Raw genomic sequence first — 18,835 nt, forward strand, 5'->3', positions numbered from 1 at the left:
TACAAACGTATTCTAAACATCGCTTACAATCACTTAGATCGTTTCATCTAACGATGTAAACTTTTGACAACATACAATATTTACATATAACTATATAGTCAAAGGTCCATACTCATAAATACTTATCGTAGTCAAAGGTTCTAACCTAACCTTTAAAATTTAAACTAAACATGGCGCGTCAAAGTATTAATGCTAACGCAGAATGTGAAAAAATGCATAATTTGTTAGAGAATAAAAGTATTAACTTGGATAATTGTAGGAAATTAATTAAATCATACGTTGATCTAGTAAGTTTCACCTATTTTTCGAGCTTCGTTACAGGTTCGAAATAATTTGAAGTTACTTGAGAAAACTGACTATTTGTTTATTTACAGCATTTGCACAGTGCTGCATTATTTTGGGCGGACAAGGTTGTTTCATTGAGTAACGAAGATCCTAAGGATATATGCACTTTAGCACATTGTATGTACCTAATGAAACAATATCACAGAGCTGCTCATCTTATTAGAAGTCACGGACTTGAAAAGGTAAAATTTTATTTAATGAATTTTGGTAGATTAGCAAGTTCACCTTATGTATACTTTTGTAAACTATATCGATGCTATTTTGTAGACAGATGTCATGTGTCACTATTTAACAGTAAGAAGTCTTCTAGAAGCAAAAGAATATAATGAAGCGCTTCAAGTAATAAATGATTCAGAAATATGTACAAATATAACGCAATCTGGTATCAGTTTTGCCGATCGTGTAGACATGCTGGAAGATGCTCCAAAAAATGTGATTAAGTATAAATAAATTCGTACTTTTTAAATATTATTATTAATAATTTAATATGATTTTACTAATTAATGTAAATTCATGGTAGATACAAAGTTCAATATTGTATGTGAAAGGACGAGTGTACGAAGCTATGGATAACAGAGCTGTGGCAACCGATTGTTATAAACAGGCTCTACATTGCGATGTTTATTCGTATCAAGCATTCGAAGCATTAGTTCAAAATCAAATGCTTTCAGCTTCAGAAGGTAAGAAGATTCATCCATGTAACGTAAAAATAATAAAAATTAAAAATGAGTACCCTTGTGACATTATACATAATTTTATCAGAAAAAGAACTTGTGGAATCCCTTCCATTTAATGAACAATGTACAGAAGCCGAGACAGAGCTTTTACGATTATTGTACGAAAGTAAGCTCAAGAAATATCAGGAACCGAATAAGAAACAAACGCTTGCAACCTGTAGCGTAATGGGAGTTTTAGTTACAGATAGATTATTAGGTAACTTGGATATGGAAGTTTCGAAAGCGGAAAGATTGTATTACAACTGTGACTACCATAAATGTTTCTCGCTTACCGAAAGGTAATTTTTCATAATAATAACTACCATAAATACAATTTTATTTAGTTGTGTCATTAAAATTTATGATTTTTGTCACTGTATTTTAGGATATTAAAAAAAGATCCATACCACAATTCGTGTTTACCTGTGCATATTGCATGCTTAGTAGAATTAAAAAAGACTAATGGTAAATATGTTATATTTTATTAGAAAGTAAATAATTTATAATCTATACAGTTTTCTATAAAATGTAACAATATTTTTAGCGTTATTTTATTTGGCGCATAAGTTGGTTGACTTATATCCAGACATGGCCTTAGCATGGTTTGCAGTTGGATGTTATTATTACAGTATAGGTACGTTATAGGTTTTGATTAAATGATTTCCTCGATAGTCGAACGAAACCTTTTAGATTTTTATTTTAGAAAAACATTTAATTATAGGTAAAAGTGATCCGGCGAGAAGATACTTGGCGAAAGCTACGGCACTGGATAGACTATTCGGTCCTGCATGGTTAGCCTATGGACATTCTTTCGCCGTAGAAAATGAACACGATCAAGCAATGGCCGCTTATTTTAAAGCTTCTCAATTAATGAAAGGTTGTCATCTGCCACTTTTATACATTGGACTCGAATGTGGCTTAACGAATAATCTTAAATTGGCTGACAAGTTTTTCCAACAGGCTCAAGGGATAGCCCCGAATGATCCGTTTGTTATACACGAGATGGGAGTTATATCTTTTTATAATTTAGAGTAAGCAGTTCCATATTTATTTTGATTTTATTTCTGGAATGTTTTCTTTATGCAACGCGATAGTGTACTTCCATCCTTTTGTGATTTCGTGTAAAATCTCATTAATTTATCGAAAATTATAATTTCACAAACTATAGTTACAAAACTGCCGAACAGCAGTTTAAAGAAGCCATGAAACGAATTCAAGGTGGTCTAAAAGACGTTATACTACCTAGTAAATGGGAAGCATTATTGAATAACTTAGGTCACACTTGTAGAAAAATGAAGAAATACGAAGAGGCATTAGAATATCATCACCAGGTTAACAAATTCAAAATTGAACTAATAATTTGTATAACATATAAAATGAAATTGCTACTCTCTAATAATTGCAGGCATTGGTATTAAATTCTTTAAATCCATCAACGTATGCAGCGGTAGGTTTTATTCATGCACTAATGGGCAATACTCAAGAAGCCGTCGATGCTTTTCATAGAGCGCTTGGTCTGAGAAGAGACGACACTTTTACAACAACTATGTTGACTTATGTTATGGAACAACTTATAGAAGAGTCACCACCGTATCCTGGTATGAGAAATAAATTTTTAAAAATATCTCTTGAAATGATTGCATATCATTGAGCTCATTAATAAATAATACTTATCGTTAGCAGATGCACGCATCGATATTCCAAAATATAAATTTCCCGAAGCTAGACTTCAAGAAACAGAAGGTACAGAATCTTTGGAGAATACAAGTAATATAACCGAGCCAGGGAATCAGGATATCGATAAACTAAGGGTGAATTTATTTTCTGGATGGGGAGAAGATTCGAGTAAAGCTGAAGATAATACTCCCGATAAGGTGGAAAGCAATTCACGAGATGTAGTAGTAAATTATTCTAGCGATATTAGTTCCGAAGTTGAAATGTTAGATTCGTCGACAGCGCATATAGAGTATAAATAAAATGCTAAAATTTTTGTATACAATAAATAGATTTGTCTATGTAATATTGTTAATTTTGCTTGACAAAAACAATTTATTCTTCCTCCGAATAGCATCCCTTTATTATTCAATGTAAATCCCAAATATAACAGATACGATACTTTTTATAATATACTTTTATATATATTAAGAAAAATTTCAGGTGCATAGTTGGACAATCAACCACTAGAGAAAATCTCGTTTAATTATGTAGATATCTGTAGAAAATTTATGAAAACTACTGAAAATAATGAAATTATGTTTTTTTATTAATGCTGCAGATATAGTGTTAAATCGTACTCGTAATAAAATAAATAGTTTTCATTTTACCATACAGAACCTAAAAGTCATAAAGTATTAAAAATTGCCTACGAGTAATAATATATATGTAAAATAACATAGAATTTCGTATTTTGTCACAGATACATGAAATTTCACAAGGGCGCATTCGCGAACCACGCCGTCGTTTACCGAAGATGGAACTTCTGGTGAGGGAGGGAGAGGGAGAGACAGATCTTCAATTCAGTTCACAGAGTGGAATGAAGCAACGTGGAGAAGAACTGAAGAATGGGCGTTCCGTCTCCATCGGTCTCCATCGTTGCTGCATCGACATTAACATTGAACAAACAGAATAAATTTTATTTTCATTGAACCAACGAATTAATTATACATATAAATGGGCGATTCTGAAAGTTGAACCGATACGAATATCATCCCCCGGCGAATAATTAATAATCCGGTGGGATCGAACATTCTAAACTTTTAATGTAACACGATAATTGTTGATTCTCTAATTTATTAAATTCGCGTATATAACATTCGGCGTTCGTTGACACGAGAAATCCTGTTGAAACGCAACATTCACGCGACATCGATCTCGTAATTTGTTTAACGCGTCACAAAAGTTATTACGCTGAATTCATTGAAATTGGAGAACGTCGATCCGAACAGTTGAAGAAATTAGTGAGATTCAATCGAAGATCGACATGCCCACGTTAATAAAATCGGTAAGTTGTTTATTCGTTTACAAAACCTATACGTTTTCCCCCCCTTTATTATAATAATATTCATCTCTTTACATTCCCTGTACGAACGTCTTGACTGCATGTCATTTTTCGTGGTCCTCAGTTTTTTAACTTGTCACGCGGTCGATTGGTAACCTACTTTAGAATTTCGTTGGGGTCGTGGATTGCTTCGAAAAGGAAATTTGTCGTGTAAATTATGTACGTCTGTACAGAGCGATAATTGTACCGTAGAATCTAGAACGTGAAACCGAATACGAAGGAATGTCCTGCGTCCTCACTTGTAAACAAACACGCGGAATCGAATCGTACGTTTCAGCTACAGCTACAACGCGTCCGTCCACGTGCAAAACACGTTGCGTTTCGTACACCGTTAAATCCGATCATCCAAACTTTATTCGTATATACGGTGCGCCCTCTGAAATTGCCCTTAACCCTTTCTTTACTAGTCATTTCGAAGTTTGAACAAAACTAAACAAGCCAAATAAGAAATTGAACTCGTCTTTTCGACGACTCGATGAATACACGTTTAAAACATTGTACCGGTATAGAACGGATAGCAGAGTATCGAAGCGACAATGTACGACGTATCGTAATCGGTTGCATTAGTCAATCGAAATCGTGAAATTTTTAATTTTTTACGCTCAATTACCACAAAGTATATTTCTAGCCCGGCTCATATGGTAACGTCTTAAAATATTAAATTAACCGTTGTCGATATTACTTAGCATCTTCTGTCTCTGGAACGCGACATGCTCTGTAAGTTGAAATTTCTCGAAATCGAGACGAGTTTCACCTATTTCTACCAACATGTACATATAATCTAAATCTATGTATACTATGTATTATTCTTCAGTCATACGACCGACGACTTTCGTAAAAAGAATCGATATCGGTGCGAGCCTGGCACCATTCGATGAATCGAAGGGTTAGATTTGCCCTCGAAAACGAACGGTGTATGCCGTATGATCCGATCCGTAATATCGTGATAGAGACTTTTAGAATGTATACATACATATACTTACGCGTATGTCGTCTAGTTGCGTACATTACACGTCCTTAGTTCCCGTACGCATTTGAACTTGACAACGTCGGATACCACGAAGTTTGGAATTCCTGTTAAGTCTCTAGAATGCCTTAACATTTACCCTGGCCCTGCAAAATTTTTTTTCCGAATTCCATGAACGCGAACTGGGAGTGGCGTCCTTCAGCGCCTGTTTTCGTTATTCTGTACCGAAAGCTCGCGGCATAGTTCGCTGGTATCGCTCGCAGTGATGAGTTCGAGAAATCCGATGGTAGGTGACGCGCATTAAATTTTCACAATTTTCGTTATTTACCGATCAATTAACGAATCGATATATCGCGTTTTAGCGTTATTTAGTACGGAATAGCATCGCGATCAAATAAATACTATTTTAATTCTCTTTTTTGTCCACCGGTCGGAAATTACGCGATAAATACGTTTAATGTGACGTGATAAACGGTGCGGCCCGTTCGAATAATCGTCATACGATCTTTGATAATTTACAAATTTGGAAAACGTTGGGAAATAAATGTAACGGAATATTATCCGATAACAATGTAGAATCGTGATTGACGCTTTCGGATCTAATCGAATTTCTATGACATGTATACGTCTTTAGTTTCGTTTCGCACACTCGCGCAACTAATCGAATATTAAAAAAAAAAAAATACTATTGTCTGATTGTTTGATTTGCAGCTAGATTTAACGTACGATATTGACGGAGTGAAAGTAACGGACTTGCCTGACCGAAATGAAGTGTCGCACAGCTTGCAGCTGCAAGCTCAGCGCGACCAGGATCAATTACAGTTGCAGCAACGCGAACAGCTGCAACTGATGCAACGCGAGCAATTGCAGCGGGACCACGTGTCCACTCAACAGCTGCAGCAACGGGAGAGGGACCAGTTGCAGTATCAGCAACGTGACAGGGAACAAGTAAATCGTGACAAACTGCAGCAGCAACGCGATTGTGATCGTGAACGGGAGGAACTGCATCAGTTGCAATCGATCAGCAACTTGTTACTAGACTTGCCGTCACCGCCGAGCTTCCAAGGATACTCGCACGACGCATCCTGCACACAACCGAATAAAAGGAACAATAGCGATGGTAAAATATTCTTTTTTCATCATTTTACGAATAGTAGAAACGTTCATTTCCGTTGTATTTAGTTCGAAGCCCCCGTCGTTAATTTAACGTTAGTTTTCAAACGACACCCGACGAATGATTTCTAATTTGTTCCAATCGTCTCCTTCGTTATTTTAAAATCAACGAGCGCGTCCGTTTGTCGTTTGTCAGTTGATAGTTTGATAGTTGATAGTTGTCGCGGCTGTGGTCGTATTTTTGTGATTTTTTAAATAGCAACTATTTTTTTTTTCTCCTTGACCCCAGGAGACATGTCCATCTCTGATTTATTCGGATTGGGCTTACCACGAGGCTCGTTAATGGCTAGTCAATCAACTGCTGGATCTACTGGTTATCGTAATTATCAGTATCAGAAGAGCAATCAGGGATCCTTTCAGCATTATCAGGTAACGTCTTTTCTTTTATTCTATTTATATGTACATATAGAAAAATATAAGTAGAATATATATAGAATATAGAATGTATAGAATATAAATATATATATATATATATATATATATATATATATATATATATATATATATTTATATTCTGTACATTCTATATTTATATTTTTCTATTTATTCTATTTATATATGATAAAGTACAGGATCCTTTCGACGGTCTCGCAACGAACGTGAAGATCGTGAAGCTGGTTTTTAATTAATTTACAGTTATACAGTAGTAGTACGGCGGTAAAAATCCCAAAAACGTCGAAGTAGGCAGTATTATGAAACGTCTGCTTGCTGCCAATGCAATAACCGGAACAATGATTATCCTTATTGGAGGGGGTCCAACTACTCCTCGAACTTTCTTTTCTATCCATCGTGGCTAATTTCTTTTCACAATAGACCTTCCAGCTACCTGATGTATCGATTTTCGATGTATTCGTTACGTTTCCAACGTCAATTTGCGATAGCACAAATATTGATAACGCGAGATGTTTATGTTGTAACCGGCAGGGGCTAAAGCTAAACTGACCGTGGAAAATCGAAAGGACGGATGTAAGATTATACGTGCGCGCGTGCATGTACGTATGTTGATACAGATTGCATCTTACTTATTCCTTGTTCCTAAACGCGACTCGTGTTCTACGTTCTACGAAACGCCAGGCCGAATTTTTTTTATTTGTTTTTTCCTCTCTCCAAAAGGAGATCCGTTTTAAAATCCCGTGTTGATTTTGTAGTAAAAGTAGAACAAACAATAAGGGAAAGCCGTACGAAAATCGTGCCTCGCAGCCCGCGTCTCGTGCCTTATCGACCAGACGCTTTAATGGACATTTTATCAGGCTGTTCTCGACGCCTTTAACTTTATTACCCTCGCCATTCGCTGGATCCATTTCTGTACATAAAGGACCGCCAAGGACCATCGAATTGCGCGCGTTGGACCCGACGTATATGCATATAATGCGTTCAGCGAAGTAAATTACGCATAGCCGCGCGTTAGCGCGACCCCGATTCCCGGATAGCCAAGAATTTACAAGCCTGAGCCAAACGGCTCCATCACGGTCCTCTTTCTTCCTTTCTAGTCTCTTCTTGGCTTCAGCTTTCCCGTGAACTTGTAATCGTGCGCCGTGTTTGTTCCTACCCTTTATTTTCTAACGTAATCTTGGACACGTGCCAACGACAGTGTTGCGAGTTTAGAGAAAGAAACGCAAAGAGGAGTCTTTTTCTTTCTTATCGTTGAGTAAATGGAACTTACCGCATTATATGTTACTTGCGTTGTCTGTCGACGAAAATTATTTGATAATACCGATTAAGGGTTCTAGGTGTAACTCGTCAAGTATCGTGTCATACGGCTTTACACCCGGAAGCCTCGACTAGTATAAGTCTAGAATAGTATAAACGTTAGAAACTGCGAAAAAAGAATCACTTATTTCATACTTTGTGTGTTGTACAGTACGATGATAGAAACGGGATGCGCTCGAATACGTCGATGTTGGACATTCCGAGCTCGCCGAGCTCTGTTACCACGCCCGGCAGCCCCAGTAGTTTGTACTCTAGTCCGTACTCGTACTCGTCTACGAGCAGTAATTATCAGACAGCATCCTCGCCAACGAGTCGAGGATCTATCCCGTACGCGGGTTCTCCGACGTCACCTATTCATTCGCCCTATTATGGGAGACCTATCCGTGGGTCACCGCCTTACAGGTACGATGGATCCATTGTAATTTGTCATCATTTTTTTTCTTTCTTTTTTATGATACAAATGAGCGTTCAAATGGTATTTCTTCTGTTTAAATATAGCGATTGCAGTAGTCCCACGTTTGAATATTCTCACACGGTGGGATGTAACGGTTCGAGATCAAATTCACCGGCAGATTCGGAGACGAGCGGCATTAGTAGCATGGATGGTTCGCTGTCCGATATAATGGTACACATTTGTATACCGTTTCGTATAACCCTTTCCCAATTTAGGAAACGTTAAAACGCGTAATAAATGAATACTCGTATCTTTTAGAATTGTTTATCGTTGAACTCCTCGTCGTACGGATGTTACCCTCAACAGCTGGGTTCGCTGATGTCGCCGGAGGTGGATTTATGCACTAATAATAGGGCAGCTGCGATTCAACGAATGGTGGTGAAAAAGTATTTAGCTTCGCCGTACCAAAATTCATCGACGTCACATCATCATCACACGCACAGGCATAATCGCAGTCACCACTATGGCTCGAATCAAAATGGTAGTTTTCTGAATTCTGTTTTATCGCGCGAGAAAAATTGTTGTTCCACTGCGAATCACGTGACATTGAATTCACCAACGACGAACATTTTGGATCCGCAAATCTCTCTTGAGCGTGTGGCGCGATTTCATCGAAGTGCTGCTGGTACGTAACGGTTATGCTTAATCGATGAAACGTACGTTAATAATTAAAGAATAATTGTTTTAGCGCTTTGCGATCCAACTTGTACTTGGAGCGGTATACTGCCGCAACGCACTCAAAAACCATCAGGATATTCGTCCAAGGTATTCCTCGGTGGTGTACCTTGGGATATTACCGAATCCCTTTTAGTCGCAACTTTCAAGCAATTCGGCCAGATACGAGTAGAATGGCCGGGAAAAGATCAATTTGCTACGCAACCAAAAGGATACGTATATATCATATTTGAGTCCGAAAGACAGGTATTTGCAAAAATTGATTTTTTTTTCTCGTTTCTTTTGTTATTTAAAACATTGTTTGATTTAAAAAAAAAAAACGTGTTTATTTCTAAGGTGAGAACTTTATTGGCGTATTGTACACACGACTTTACTAATGGCGGTAGCTGGTACTATAAGATATCATCTAAACGTATGAAGTCAAAACAGGTATGAGCCATGTTTCGGATTAATTCTATTTATCGTGACAGTTGGAATTTAGCTTGTCTATAATAATTGTAACGCAGGTACAAGTAATACCTTGGATCCTCGAAGATAGTAATTATGTAAAGTCTTCGTCTCAGAAGCTTGATCCCCACAAAACAGTATTTGTCGGCGCGCTTCATGGCATGCTGACTGCTAGCGGTTTAGCAAACATAATGGATGATTTATTCCGTGGAGTTATTTATGCAGGTAAAAATCATATACGTACGTCAAACAAAAGTTAATCCCTAGGCGAATACCGTTGAAGATGGAATTTGGTTTCAGGCATAGATACCGACAAACACAAGTACCCGATAGGATCCGGTCGTGTAACATTCAGTACAAAACAATCATATATGAAAGCAGTTTCAGCTGCTTTTATAGAAATAAAAACTGCCAAGTTTACGAAAAAGGTACGCAGTACTACATTCTATATTTTTATAGGAAGAAAAATGATAATGTCGTTAATTATTTCCCAACAGGTACAAGTAGACCCGTATCTAGAAGATTCTATGTGTTCCGGATGTTCCGTGCAACAAGGACCGTATTTTTGTCGTGAAGTGGTACGAATAGCATTTCTTCCTCGACTCGTTCTTTTAATTGCGTTATATCTCGAAGAATTTTTTTGTTGCTTTGTTCACAGATGTGCTTTCGGTACTTCTGTCGCAGCTGTTGGCTATGGCAGCACTCTATGGAATCTATGTGGTATCACAAACCATTGATGCGCAATTCTAAAACGAATCACGTCGTCGGATTATCGCCACCAGTAAATCCCGGATCTCGTGGAATGTTCAACCCCACGATTTAAGTACAACTACCTATCGAGCTTCTCTTTCACGATCAAGTTCATTTTTTTTTTTTTTTTACTATTTGTTTTTGCACAGACGTTGCACCAACTGACTTACTGACAGAGTGCAAACTTAGTTTTTATCGCAGGGCTGCAAGCAGCTGGGTTGACGATATGTATAAATACCGGATATACCAGCTGATCGGCAAATGCAACGATTTGTTTATTATCGTTATTCCTACGTACGTCCGCGGTACAGAGAGACTAATTGAAAGATAAGAAAATCGTGTTCCATGAAGAGTTCCTATTTCGAACCCGGTCACCACCGCGTTCAACAAATTACTTTTATTTAGTGTATTTACTTAGGGACTGGTTCTCTTGTTGATCGTTTTATTGCGATAAATATAATTACGAGTTGTGTGATTAGGTAACACGGCACATTAATACAGCAGTCGTGGGTTACGCGAGTTCGCATTTACATTCAATTCGAATGAGCTCAATTGTGGCTTTTATAGTGACAATAATTTTTATGCGATAAAATGGGAAGCCACTCGACTGCTATAAAGAGAGAAACTGGCTAAGTTTATCGTGTTCACATATTCATCAAACATAATGAGCCGCTATAATAATCCATCGGCGAAATATTACGCTTAACCGTAAATTATTCTACAAAATTAGATTACTATAGTCTTCTAACGGCAGGGAGGTTTAATAATTCTATTATTATTATTTTGCGCGAAGAAGATTATTTAATTTCGTGTAACAGGAACGATGACTTTCTACGAGGTACTAGCCAGCCATTAGGCCGTTCTTCCATTTCGACGCTTGTCGGTGATATTTCCTATCGTTGTAGTTTTACGTTAGATTGTACAGTGTAAGAATAATGCCAAAAATGGCCACTGTAACCATAACCTATATTCTTGGTCAAAACGGTAAGCCTTTTGCGAGTTTTCGTTTACAGGGACTGTTTAACTGTTGACGAAACGGAGAAGTACACGGTCTACGATTCTGGTGCGGATTGTAGTAAATTGATTCTGTTTTTATTTTTTGTTACGATATTATGTTATGTATTTTCTTTGAACAAGATTTCGTAATATTACTTCTAATCGAGTTTCGGATGTTTTGATATCATTTTGTTGAGTGAATTAAAAATCATATTTTTGCAGATAGACTTACATTGTCGTTCCTCCTTTACTATTTTACGATTTTGTTTCATATTATTCGAAAAAATTACCTTCTTTTTGTAACAAACCCGCCCTTTCCAAACTCCAGGCCTTAGAAATCTGTGCTTACGCAAAGTATTAAGTATTAAATGTTATTACAACGTGAAAATTTGATAATTACACGATACTAACGCAAACTATAAAGTAAAGACTAATCGGTAGCACAAGTTACCTTAATTAATTATAATCGTATTGCACGTGTTTAATCTTTTCGTTTGACTTTAAATTTTATTCAATTATACATATAGTGTCTCAGGTGAACTATGAACGATGCTATACTTTTTCTCGAAAAAAAAAAAAATGTCATTCTAAGTAATTAAGATTTATAATTGAAAATACATACAATCAACTGCAGATTACGCTACAACTATTGGTCTGACTTATCAAAGTATAAAAAGTAAAAGCAAGGTTCATCATATTTTTAAGTCACAATTTTAGCTTGATTCAAGAAAACAAAACAAATACAAAAAGTAATATATCGCATTGTAACATCAAATGCAATGAACAAATAACACGGTTATTATATGTATAAGGAAATACTTATATAAAGTGCTTTAATATGACATACGAAACACACATACACACACACACATAAATATACATATATATATCTTCTACGAAAGCTTCAAATGTATCCACAAAGTTTTTAGTCAACGAAACAAATCGGTTTGCTATGCCTGTAAACGATTCTAAATAGAAGATTGACATATTTCTAAACTAAAAATTAATGAATCAACGGTGAAAAAGATTATGAGCCGACGGAAATTTTAAAGATGCTCTTTTATCGGAAATATCTTGTTTACAAACTTTTAATAAGTCGTGCCTTTTAATGTAATCTCCATAGATTTTATTCCAATGTGGAAAACACAAATTATTTTTAAATCATTGATAACCATGCGATACAGGGTGATCTATTATTAAAGAAACAAGACTGCTACTGGTACGCATAATGTCAAGCTTTCTTAAAACTTTTAAGAGATTTAACCAATTGTGAGGCAATGATTACATCGCGTCATAGGTAGCAAAGTATTTTTTTTATGTTCATACGAAAAGTGCCTCCTATTCTTTAACTTTTATTGATGATAAAACCTAAGTCTATAATTTATAAATAACACTCAAAAAGTATATGTATGTAAAAATAATTCGAACTTTAGTAGACACGTATGTATCTACATAAGTACATTCATTAGCGAGAAATCAAGTAAGCTTTACCTGGATATTAATAATTTATATTGCTTTAGCTTTTCTGCTATTACATATATCCCTGTTAAAGTATAACTTGTAACACAAAACTGGTATATTAAAAGTAATAAATTGTTCTTTATTATGTTAACAAACTTGTATCATTGTGTAATGTACAAACGTGTATCTTACATTGAACGAGGAAACTGATTTGTAAAGTATTTCTTTTTTCAATTTTTATAATTTATTTTACAATCTTAATGCAACATGTTTAATATAAAATGTAAATATCTATATTTACAATACTAATAGCTATTCTCTAAATAGAGTATAGTATCTTTGTACAAAATTTGTATATCATTATAAATATTTCTTCTGTTCCATCCGTTTGCTAAACGCTTGATATAAACCAATCAAAGAAGACAAAGTGCCGAGTGCTCCAACTTGCCAAGTTTTTAATTGGCCTCCCCAAAGTACACCGGATGGTAAATAACTAACTGCAAAACTAATATCTAATATTAATCGTACAGAAGTCAATAATTCATTCCAACCTTGTCTACTAACTGTTGTCAGGGCTATTCTGTTGAAACAAAAATCATTTATATCACAAACTGCTTTGTAGCTGTTTTGTATTTATATACTGTAGGCAATTTAGTATGTTTGCATTATTTTTATATACTTACTGTGTATCACAATTAGCTTCTCCAAGATGAGTTTTATAATTATTGAACATTTTTAATTTTCTCAGTGACCTATAATAAAAATGTTCATAGATAAATTTCAAATAAACATAAAGCATTTGATTTGTTGCTTTCAACGTACTTCATTAACGACAAGTGTAAGGAAATTATCCAAAACCATGTCGAAGTGTTATCCCATTTTTCGGTATTAATCTTTATTAATTTATGTTCACCAGCCCAAGAAATATGCTCTATCGAACTAAATATAATGTCCACTGCAATGTGTACCAATTCTGCCCATTTGATCAACCAATCTGTCTCCTATTACATTACATATGAAATTTAGTTGCCTCTAGAAAAATAGTAATAGACGTATACATTTGATAAAGGATAGAATGGAAACATATTTCCTTTATCATAAAGATTATTTATTCGTTTTAAGTTTCATATACCTTCATCCCCCATCCATAAGTTATAGCATGATGAATTATTGGTATATCATCCAATAATCTTAAAACCGTTCTGCATTCACTCATCCGACTACTAAATATTTTAAATTTTTCTTCAGTTTCCTTCGACGATGCGCCTAATGTAGCTAATTTTGCCGTGTAAGATAAAGTTCTTAAAAACTTGTCTCTTCCTTGGTACGTTTCCAAGTATTCCGATATCAAAGCAATATTCATATTTGTTTAAATACTTGAACACAATACGTTAAATACGTAGAATTTGTGGATAAATATCTTATTTAAATATACCGCGATCTTATTACAATGTAATATCAGATAAATTTTCTCGAACGGTTATCGTGTGATAGTTTAAGCAAATAAAGTCGATAAAAAAAAAGGACTTACATATTATATTTATTTACAATGTGTTAATGATAAGTGACGTAACAGTGTTATTTACGAATGGAGATAACATGAAAAAGGTAGAAACATTATTACATATGTTGTTTTTCATTTGAATTGATCGGTATCAATTATATTTGAGTTAATAACAAATTAAAATATATACATATACATTTATATCGGAAATTTATATGTATATACTTCGTTCAGCGAAAACAGAACGCATTTGTAGGAATCGTAGGTTCGGTAACACCTGGTGACATCAGGTGACAATGGTGACATTGATACGTGCCAGTGCCACGTAAAGGGAAAGTTGCCAGCTCTTCTACCCAATCAAGGCATCTTTTTCTTTGTGGCAAGAGTCCTGATTGGTCCTGATTAGATCCTTTTAGTCCTGATTGGTGCCGCAGGTATCGACTTTCTTTCAGAACGTTAAAATTAATGCTCTATTTATATACGTACATACGCATATCAGTTTAGTAGGAAAGTATTACGGTAATGTGAATCGCTTAAAAAAAAAGAAAAACATTTGCTTATATTACATAAAAGTATAAGCGCGTTTCGATATTTGATTGGTAGAACGCGGTTCGATGTAAACGCTGATTGGCTTGAACACAATTGGATTACGATGGTTTTACATTTCAAGTTACTCGTATACAAGGTGTCCCAAAAATGTTGTAACACCTTGAAAGGGGTGGTTCGGGAGGTGATTGGAAACAACTTTTTCCTTAGCGAAAATGTTGTCCGAGGCTTCGTTGAGGAGACATTAATGGAAAACACTGATCAATCAGTGCGCGAGTATGCCGATGGAGCGCTCGCGGTAGCGTATGAGCGTGGCCGCCTATCGCGTAGCCTACGCTCAACCGGCATACTCGCGCTCTGATTGGTCAGTGTTTTCCGTTAATATCTCCTCAACGAAGCCCCGGACAACATTTTTGCTAAGGAAAAAGTTGTTTCAAATCACCTCCCGAACCACCTCTTTCAAGGTGTTACAACATTTTTGGGACACCCTGTATTTAGTATAGACGTGGGTTTCAAAGAAATATTTAGTAGATCTTTGATAGAAGTTAATCGCAAAGAAAAAGAATATCGAATAGATCTTTTCACGAGCATCAACTGTAACCGTAGAAAGTATTTGGTTTGATATTTCCCTTCTGTATGAATCGTGACTCCATGTTTGAGTAGACGGAGTGGGGGAACCGTCTTTTCAAAGCGTCGTATTCGTTCACTGTTGTTTGTCGCTTTAGAGCAACGTGATCAGTGGTTCGTCGTAGACGTGATGACGTCAGACTTGGAGGCACAAGCCGTGAGCGCGTTTAAAGCCGAGTAGGGCGTGAAAGTGTGTGTCGTGCCGCTCGTTTTCCTCCGTGTTCTTTTAACCAATCTTACCTATGAATATGTGCAAATAGCGACGTGTGCCTCCGTAAGGTTACGGGAGAATTATGTTCGGTGCTGTTTTAACGTGATTGATAGTGAAAAGGATACCATGTTCCGCTGCATTCCGATTTTTAAAGGGTGTAACAGGCAGGTGGAATACGTTGACAAGCGTCACTGCTCTCTGCCGAGCGTCCCCGATGATATTTTACGATACTCGAGAAGCTTGGAAGAGCTTCTGTTGGACGCGAATCATATCCGTGATCTACCAAAGGTATGCAAATACCGCTACATGCCAACATTGTGTTTTACAACTGTATCTCGTTTTTCTTTCTTTTGCTTCAACCTTCCCCTCTCTCGCTCATTTGTATCTCTCTCCCTCCTTTGCTCTTTCTATTATGTCCATGACGTATCATTCCATCGACTATAATGTGACGACGAAATACGTGCACGACATACCGAATGGGGTATCCCGACTGTCATTGTTTCTTTAACGAACACTTCAACTCGTACCAACTATTTACGTTTTTGTTTTTAGAATTTTTTCCGACTGCAAAGGTTACGAAAGCTTGGGCTGAGTGACAATGAAATTCACCGTTTGCCACCGGATATCCAGAATTTCGAAAATCTCGTGGAGCTGGATGTATCCAGGAACGGTGAGTGGTCAGTTTTATTATTCTGTTTAGTTGTCGGACGGTTTTATCGCCGGCGACCGCTGCAGGAAAAATACGATTCGATTCGATTCGTTTGGTTTCGTTTCGTTTCGTTTCGTTTCGATGTTTCATTAGACGAGAACGTTTCGTGAATGTTTTTCTCTTCGTTTTCCGGTTATCGTCCTTTCTTTTCGTGCACGGGCCTGTCGACTAGCACACCAGTAGCCAGCAGCGCGTGTCGACGGCTTCGAACGAAGCACGTGTTTGCGTCTCACGGACGATGTCAATGAGAAAACTGAGCGTAATAATGCACGTACAAAAGGGATCGGATTAAAGAAAAGAACGAAACAAGCCGGACTATTAACGGAAACCTCAATTTGATCGTTGGTGTCTGATAGGCCGTGGATAAGCCACGCTAGTGTCAAGTGTTAGTAGAAGATTGTACTTTCCTGGAGGCGCGTTATCGTTGATATCGTACTTATTTTACTCTTACTACCGGTCCACATAGTTAGCGGTATATTAACCGCGATAATCTGACAGCTTAACGAGTAATGTCCGTTCCGTTATCACGGTGCACGTCTTTCTTTCGCAGATATTAAATCCATTCGAGTTGAAAATCATTTCCTCGTATTCCGAAATTTATCGAAAATGTTAACATAGATCGCTCTCTACGCCTCCGTTAAAAAGAGGAAGGAGAAAATGTGATATCTACAACTTTTGCTATTAAAAGAAAAAACTACAAGTAAAGTTTTTACATACGCGTTTATTTACTCAAAATAATATCCCTCTGGGTCAATACAGCGCGTAGACCGCGTAAATTAACATTTCGGAAGGACCTTTGGACCTTTGCAGCTCCTGTTTCGGTAGCCCGTTTAGTACGGCGGTTACAGCGGCCCGAATCTCCGAAATGTTGCTATAATGTGTCCCTTTCATTGGAATTTTCAATTTTGGGAAAAGGAAGTAATCGCAGGGAGACAGATCAGGCGAGTAGGGTGAATGATCCAAGGTAACAATGCCAATTCAAATGAAAGGGACACGTTATAGCAACATTTCGGAGATTCAGACCGCTGTAACCGCCGTACTAAACGGTCTACCAAAACAGGAGCTCCAAAGGTCCTTCGAAACGTTAACTACGCAGTCTACAAGCTGTATTGACGCACAGGGAGATTATTTTGAGTAAATAAACTTGTGTGTAAAAACGTTACTTGTACTTTTTTCTTTTAATAGCAAAAGTTCGATTTCTTTTTAGACAGACCGTGTATGTCGACCGGAAGCGTGAAATTTTTCTTTCATCTCGTAAACGTTGCCGGTGGATTTTCGAATCGAAGAGAATACGAAAGACGCGAGTAACGAAACTGTATCTCGGTTCACTTTCTAACGACGCGACGATGCAAAGGCTCTCCTCCTCGTAGGTTGAAAGATACGTTGAAACGTTCTTACCACCGGCACCGGCTCGATGTTGTTTCCCAAGAGGGAAGCCTTTCCTTTCCCTTCTCGCTGTTCACTGGATTTACTTACCGTTCCACTTGGGCGTTTTTATGTTTACCTTATGCTCGTCTCTCGCCACCCGCGACATACACACACAGAACTTGGATGTGTTACTTCACATGCAAGACGGCTACAGAAGAGGAATGCACCATAGTCGGTAGTGGCGAATGCCTCGTTTTGCCATGAGATCCATCCTTACCTCTCTCTTTCTCCCCTCGTTCTCCTCTTCCTTTTCTTTCCGGAATGCCTCTTACCGCTAAATACTCGTAACTAATGTCTCGGATATGCTCCACCGAACATCTTTTTCTCAAAACTGAACGACGTTGTTCTCAACGTTGCGCGTCGTTTCGCGACCTCACAGAACGCGAAAGATACCTTCGTATTTCTGTATTTCGGCATAATATTTTACGTTGATATGGACGAATCGAGCGTCTCTCTTACATCATTAGTTTCATTCTCGAAAGATGAAAACACGCGTTAGAAATAATCCCCGTGTAAATAAATTGTTACGATTTTCAAACGTGACCACATCTTAGCCGCAGTTTTACAGTCCTATAAATGCTTGAGCCTCTGCATCTTTCGCGTCCCATGTGGCGGCATTTTCATCTGTTCTTACTTCGGTACCAAGGATATACGGGTTAAGCTTATTTTCAGCCATAAAAATCTCCATTTGACGACACCAATTTTCACCATTGAATCGATGGGTTTGGAATACTTTCACATTGTCAACCATTGTTATGCCTAGTTTCGTATCAAATGCTTTATAGTCGGAGATTCCTAAAAAAAAAAAAAAGTTACTTCAACGACTACTATTCGTGCAGATTTAATTTAAACAATTTCCAAACGTTTTTCAGCACAATCACTTAACTAGCAAGCCACCTGGGCCCATAACCTGTTACGGTTTTGATATATGCGTATACAGGGTGTCACAAAAATGTTTGAGGTCCTTGAAAATGGTGGTTCAGGAGGTGATTTGAAACAACTTTTTCCTTTGCGAAATTGTTGTCCGAGGCCTCGTTGAGGAGATATTAACGGAAAAC

The 18,835-nt window shown here is 37.1% G+C and overlaps 4 protein-coding genes across 19 annotated transcripts in view; 3 read left to right on the top strand and 1 right to left on the bottom strand.

Moving 5' to 3' along the window:
• The first annotated feature begins 99 nt into the window (after window positions 1–99).
• LOC128889890 (cell division cycle protein 16 homolog) lies at window positions 100–3,693 on the top strand. 7 transcript variants are annotated; one of them, XM_054147948.1, is made up of 13 exons: window positions 100–287; window positions 375–527; window positions 613–777; window positions 866–1,025; window positions 1,108–1,188; window positions 1,261–1,360; window positions 1,447–1,526; window positions 1,606–1,695; window positions 1,783–2,092; window positions 2,230–2,392; window positions 2,467–2,659; window positions 2,742–2,935; window positions 3,478–3,693. In XM_054147948.1, exons 1-13 carry the CDS (start codon window positions 171–173, stop codon window positions 3,688–3,690), a joined length of 2,019 nt encoding a protein of 672 aa, XP_054003923.1. In that variant the 5' UTR covers window positions 100–170; the 3' UTR covers window positions 3,691–3,693. The 7 variants fall into 7 exon arrangements, with proteins under 7 accessions (XP_054003923.1, XP_054003921.1, XP_054003922.1 ...); XM_054147946.1 differs by having other exon boundaries at window positions 106–287; window positions 1,108–1,360; XM_054147947.1 differs by having other exon boundaries at window positions 113–287; window positions 1,108–1,360; window positions 2,745–2,935.
• A 226-nt stretch (window positions 3,694–3,919) lies between these two features.
• Window positions 3,920–11,518, top strand: LOC128889889 (cytoplasmic polyadenylation element-binding protein 1). Of its 2 annotated transcripts, none has more exons than XM_054147944.1 (12): window positions 3,920–4,062; window positions 5,798–6,206; window positions 6,489–6,628; window positions 8,121–8,371; window positions 8,468–8,594; window positions 8,682–9,048; window positions 9,112–9,344; window positions 9,435–9,527; window positions 9,605–9,770; window positions 9,846–9,973; window positions 10,043–10,123; window positions 10,204–11,518. In XM_054147944.1, the coding sequence occupies exons 1-12, from the start codon at window positions 4,042–4,044 to the stop codon at window positions 10,366–10,368; spliced, it is 2,181 nt and encodes a 726-aa protein (XP_054003919.1). In that variant the 5' UTR covers window positions 3,920–4,041; the 3' UTR covers window positions 10,369–11,518. The 2 variants fall into 2 exon arrangements, with proteins under 2 accessions (XP_054003919.1, XP_054003920.1); XM_054147945.1 differs by lacking the exon at window positions 3,920–4,062 and adding an exon at window positions 5,223–5,372.
• Window positions 11,519–12,870: 1,352 nt separating this feature from the next.
• LOC128889892 (peroxisomal membrane protein 11C) lies at window positions 12,871–14,475 on the bottom strand. Of its 2 annotated transcripts, XM_054147955.1 has the most exons (5): window positions 14,284–14,475; window positions 13,885–14,128; window positions 13,575–13,753; window positions 13,436–13,504; window positions 12,871–13,332 (listed from the first exon to the last, which is right to left on the bottom strand). In XM_054147955.1, exons 2-5 carry the CDS (start codon window positions 14,113–14,115, stop codon window positions 13,113–13,115), a joined length of 699 nt encoding a protein of 232 aa, XP_054003930.1. In that variant the 5' UTR covers window positions 14,116–14,128; window positions 14,284–14,475; the 3' UTR covers window positions 12,871–13,112. The 2 variants fall into 2 exon arrangements, with proteins under 2 accessions (XP_054003930.1, XP_054003929.1); XM_054147954.1 differs by having other exon boundaries at window positions 13,885–14,475.
• Window positions 14,476–15,492: 1,017 nt separating this feature from the next.
• Window positions 15,493–18,835, top strand: part of LOC128889702 (protein lap4) — a 33,137-nt gene continuing 29,794 nt past the window's right edge. For 3 of the 8 annotated variants that reach the window (XM_054147570.1, XM_054147573.1, XM_054147576.1), the window contains exons 1-2: window positions 15,498–15,928; window positions 16,193–16,310. In XM_054147570.1, coding sequence (XP_054003545.1) covers window positions 15,767–15,928; window positions 16,193–16,310 — 280 coding nt within the window. In that variant the 5' untranslated portion in view covers window positions 15,498–15,766. Of the gene's footprint in view, window positions 15,929–16,192; window positions 16,318–18,835 lie in introns of those variants that run through there. The other 5 variants (XM_054147577.1, XM_054147571.1, XM_054147578.1 and 2 more) reach the window with 4 other exon arrangements.

This window comes from Hylaeus anthracinus, unplaced genomic scaffold (assembly GCF_026225885.1).
Source record: "Hylaeus anthracinus isolate JK02 unplaced genomic scaffold, UHH_iyHylAnth1.0_haploid 11997, whole genome shotgun sequence".
NCBI lineage: Eukaryota > Metazoa > Arthropoda > Insecta > Hymenoptera > Colletidae > Hylaeus > Hylaeus anthracinus.

Coding starts and splice junctions, on each gene's coding strand:
- LOC128889889 (XM_054147944.1), top strand. CDS start 4,042: ATGCCCACGTTAATAAAATCG. Junction 9,049..9,111: donor ATTTCATCGAAGTGCTGCTG/GTACGTAACGGT, acceptor TAATTGTTTTAG/CGCTTTGCGATCCAACTTGT. Junction 9,974..10,042: donor CTGCCAAGTTTACGAAAAAG/GTACGCAGTACT, acceptor ATTTCCCAACAG/GTACAAGTAGACCCGTATCT.
- LOC128889892 (XM_054147955.1), bottom strand. CDS start 14,115: ATGAATATTGCTTTGATATCGGAATACTTGGAAACGTACCAAGGAAGA. Junction 13,754..13,884: donor CTTATGGATGGGGGATGAAG/GTATATGAAACT, acceptor GTAATGTAATAG/GAGACAGATTGGTTGATCAA. Junction 13,333..13,435: donor GAAGCTAATTGTGATACACA/GTAAGTATATAA, acceptor TTGTTTCAACAG/AATAGCCCTGACAACAGTTA.
- LOC128889890 (XM_054147946.1), top strand. CDS start 171: ATGGCGCGTCAAAGTATTAATGCTAACGCAGAATGTGAAAAAATGCAT. Junction 778..865: donor TGGAAGATGCTCCAAAAAAT/GTGATTAAGTAT, acceptor AATTCATGGTAG/ATACAAAGTTCAATATTGTA. Junction 1,527..1,605: donor AGAATTAAAAAAGACTAATG/GTAAATATGTTA, acceptor CAATATTTTTAG/CGTTATTTTATTTGGCGCAT.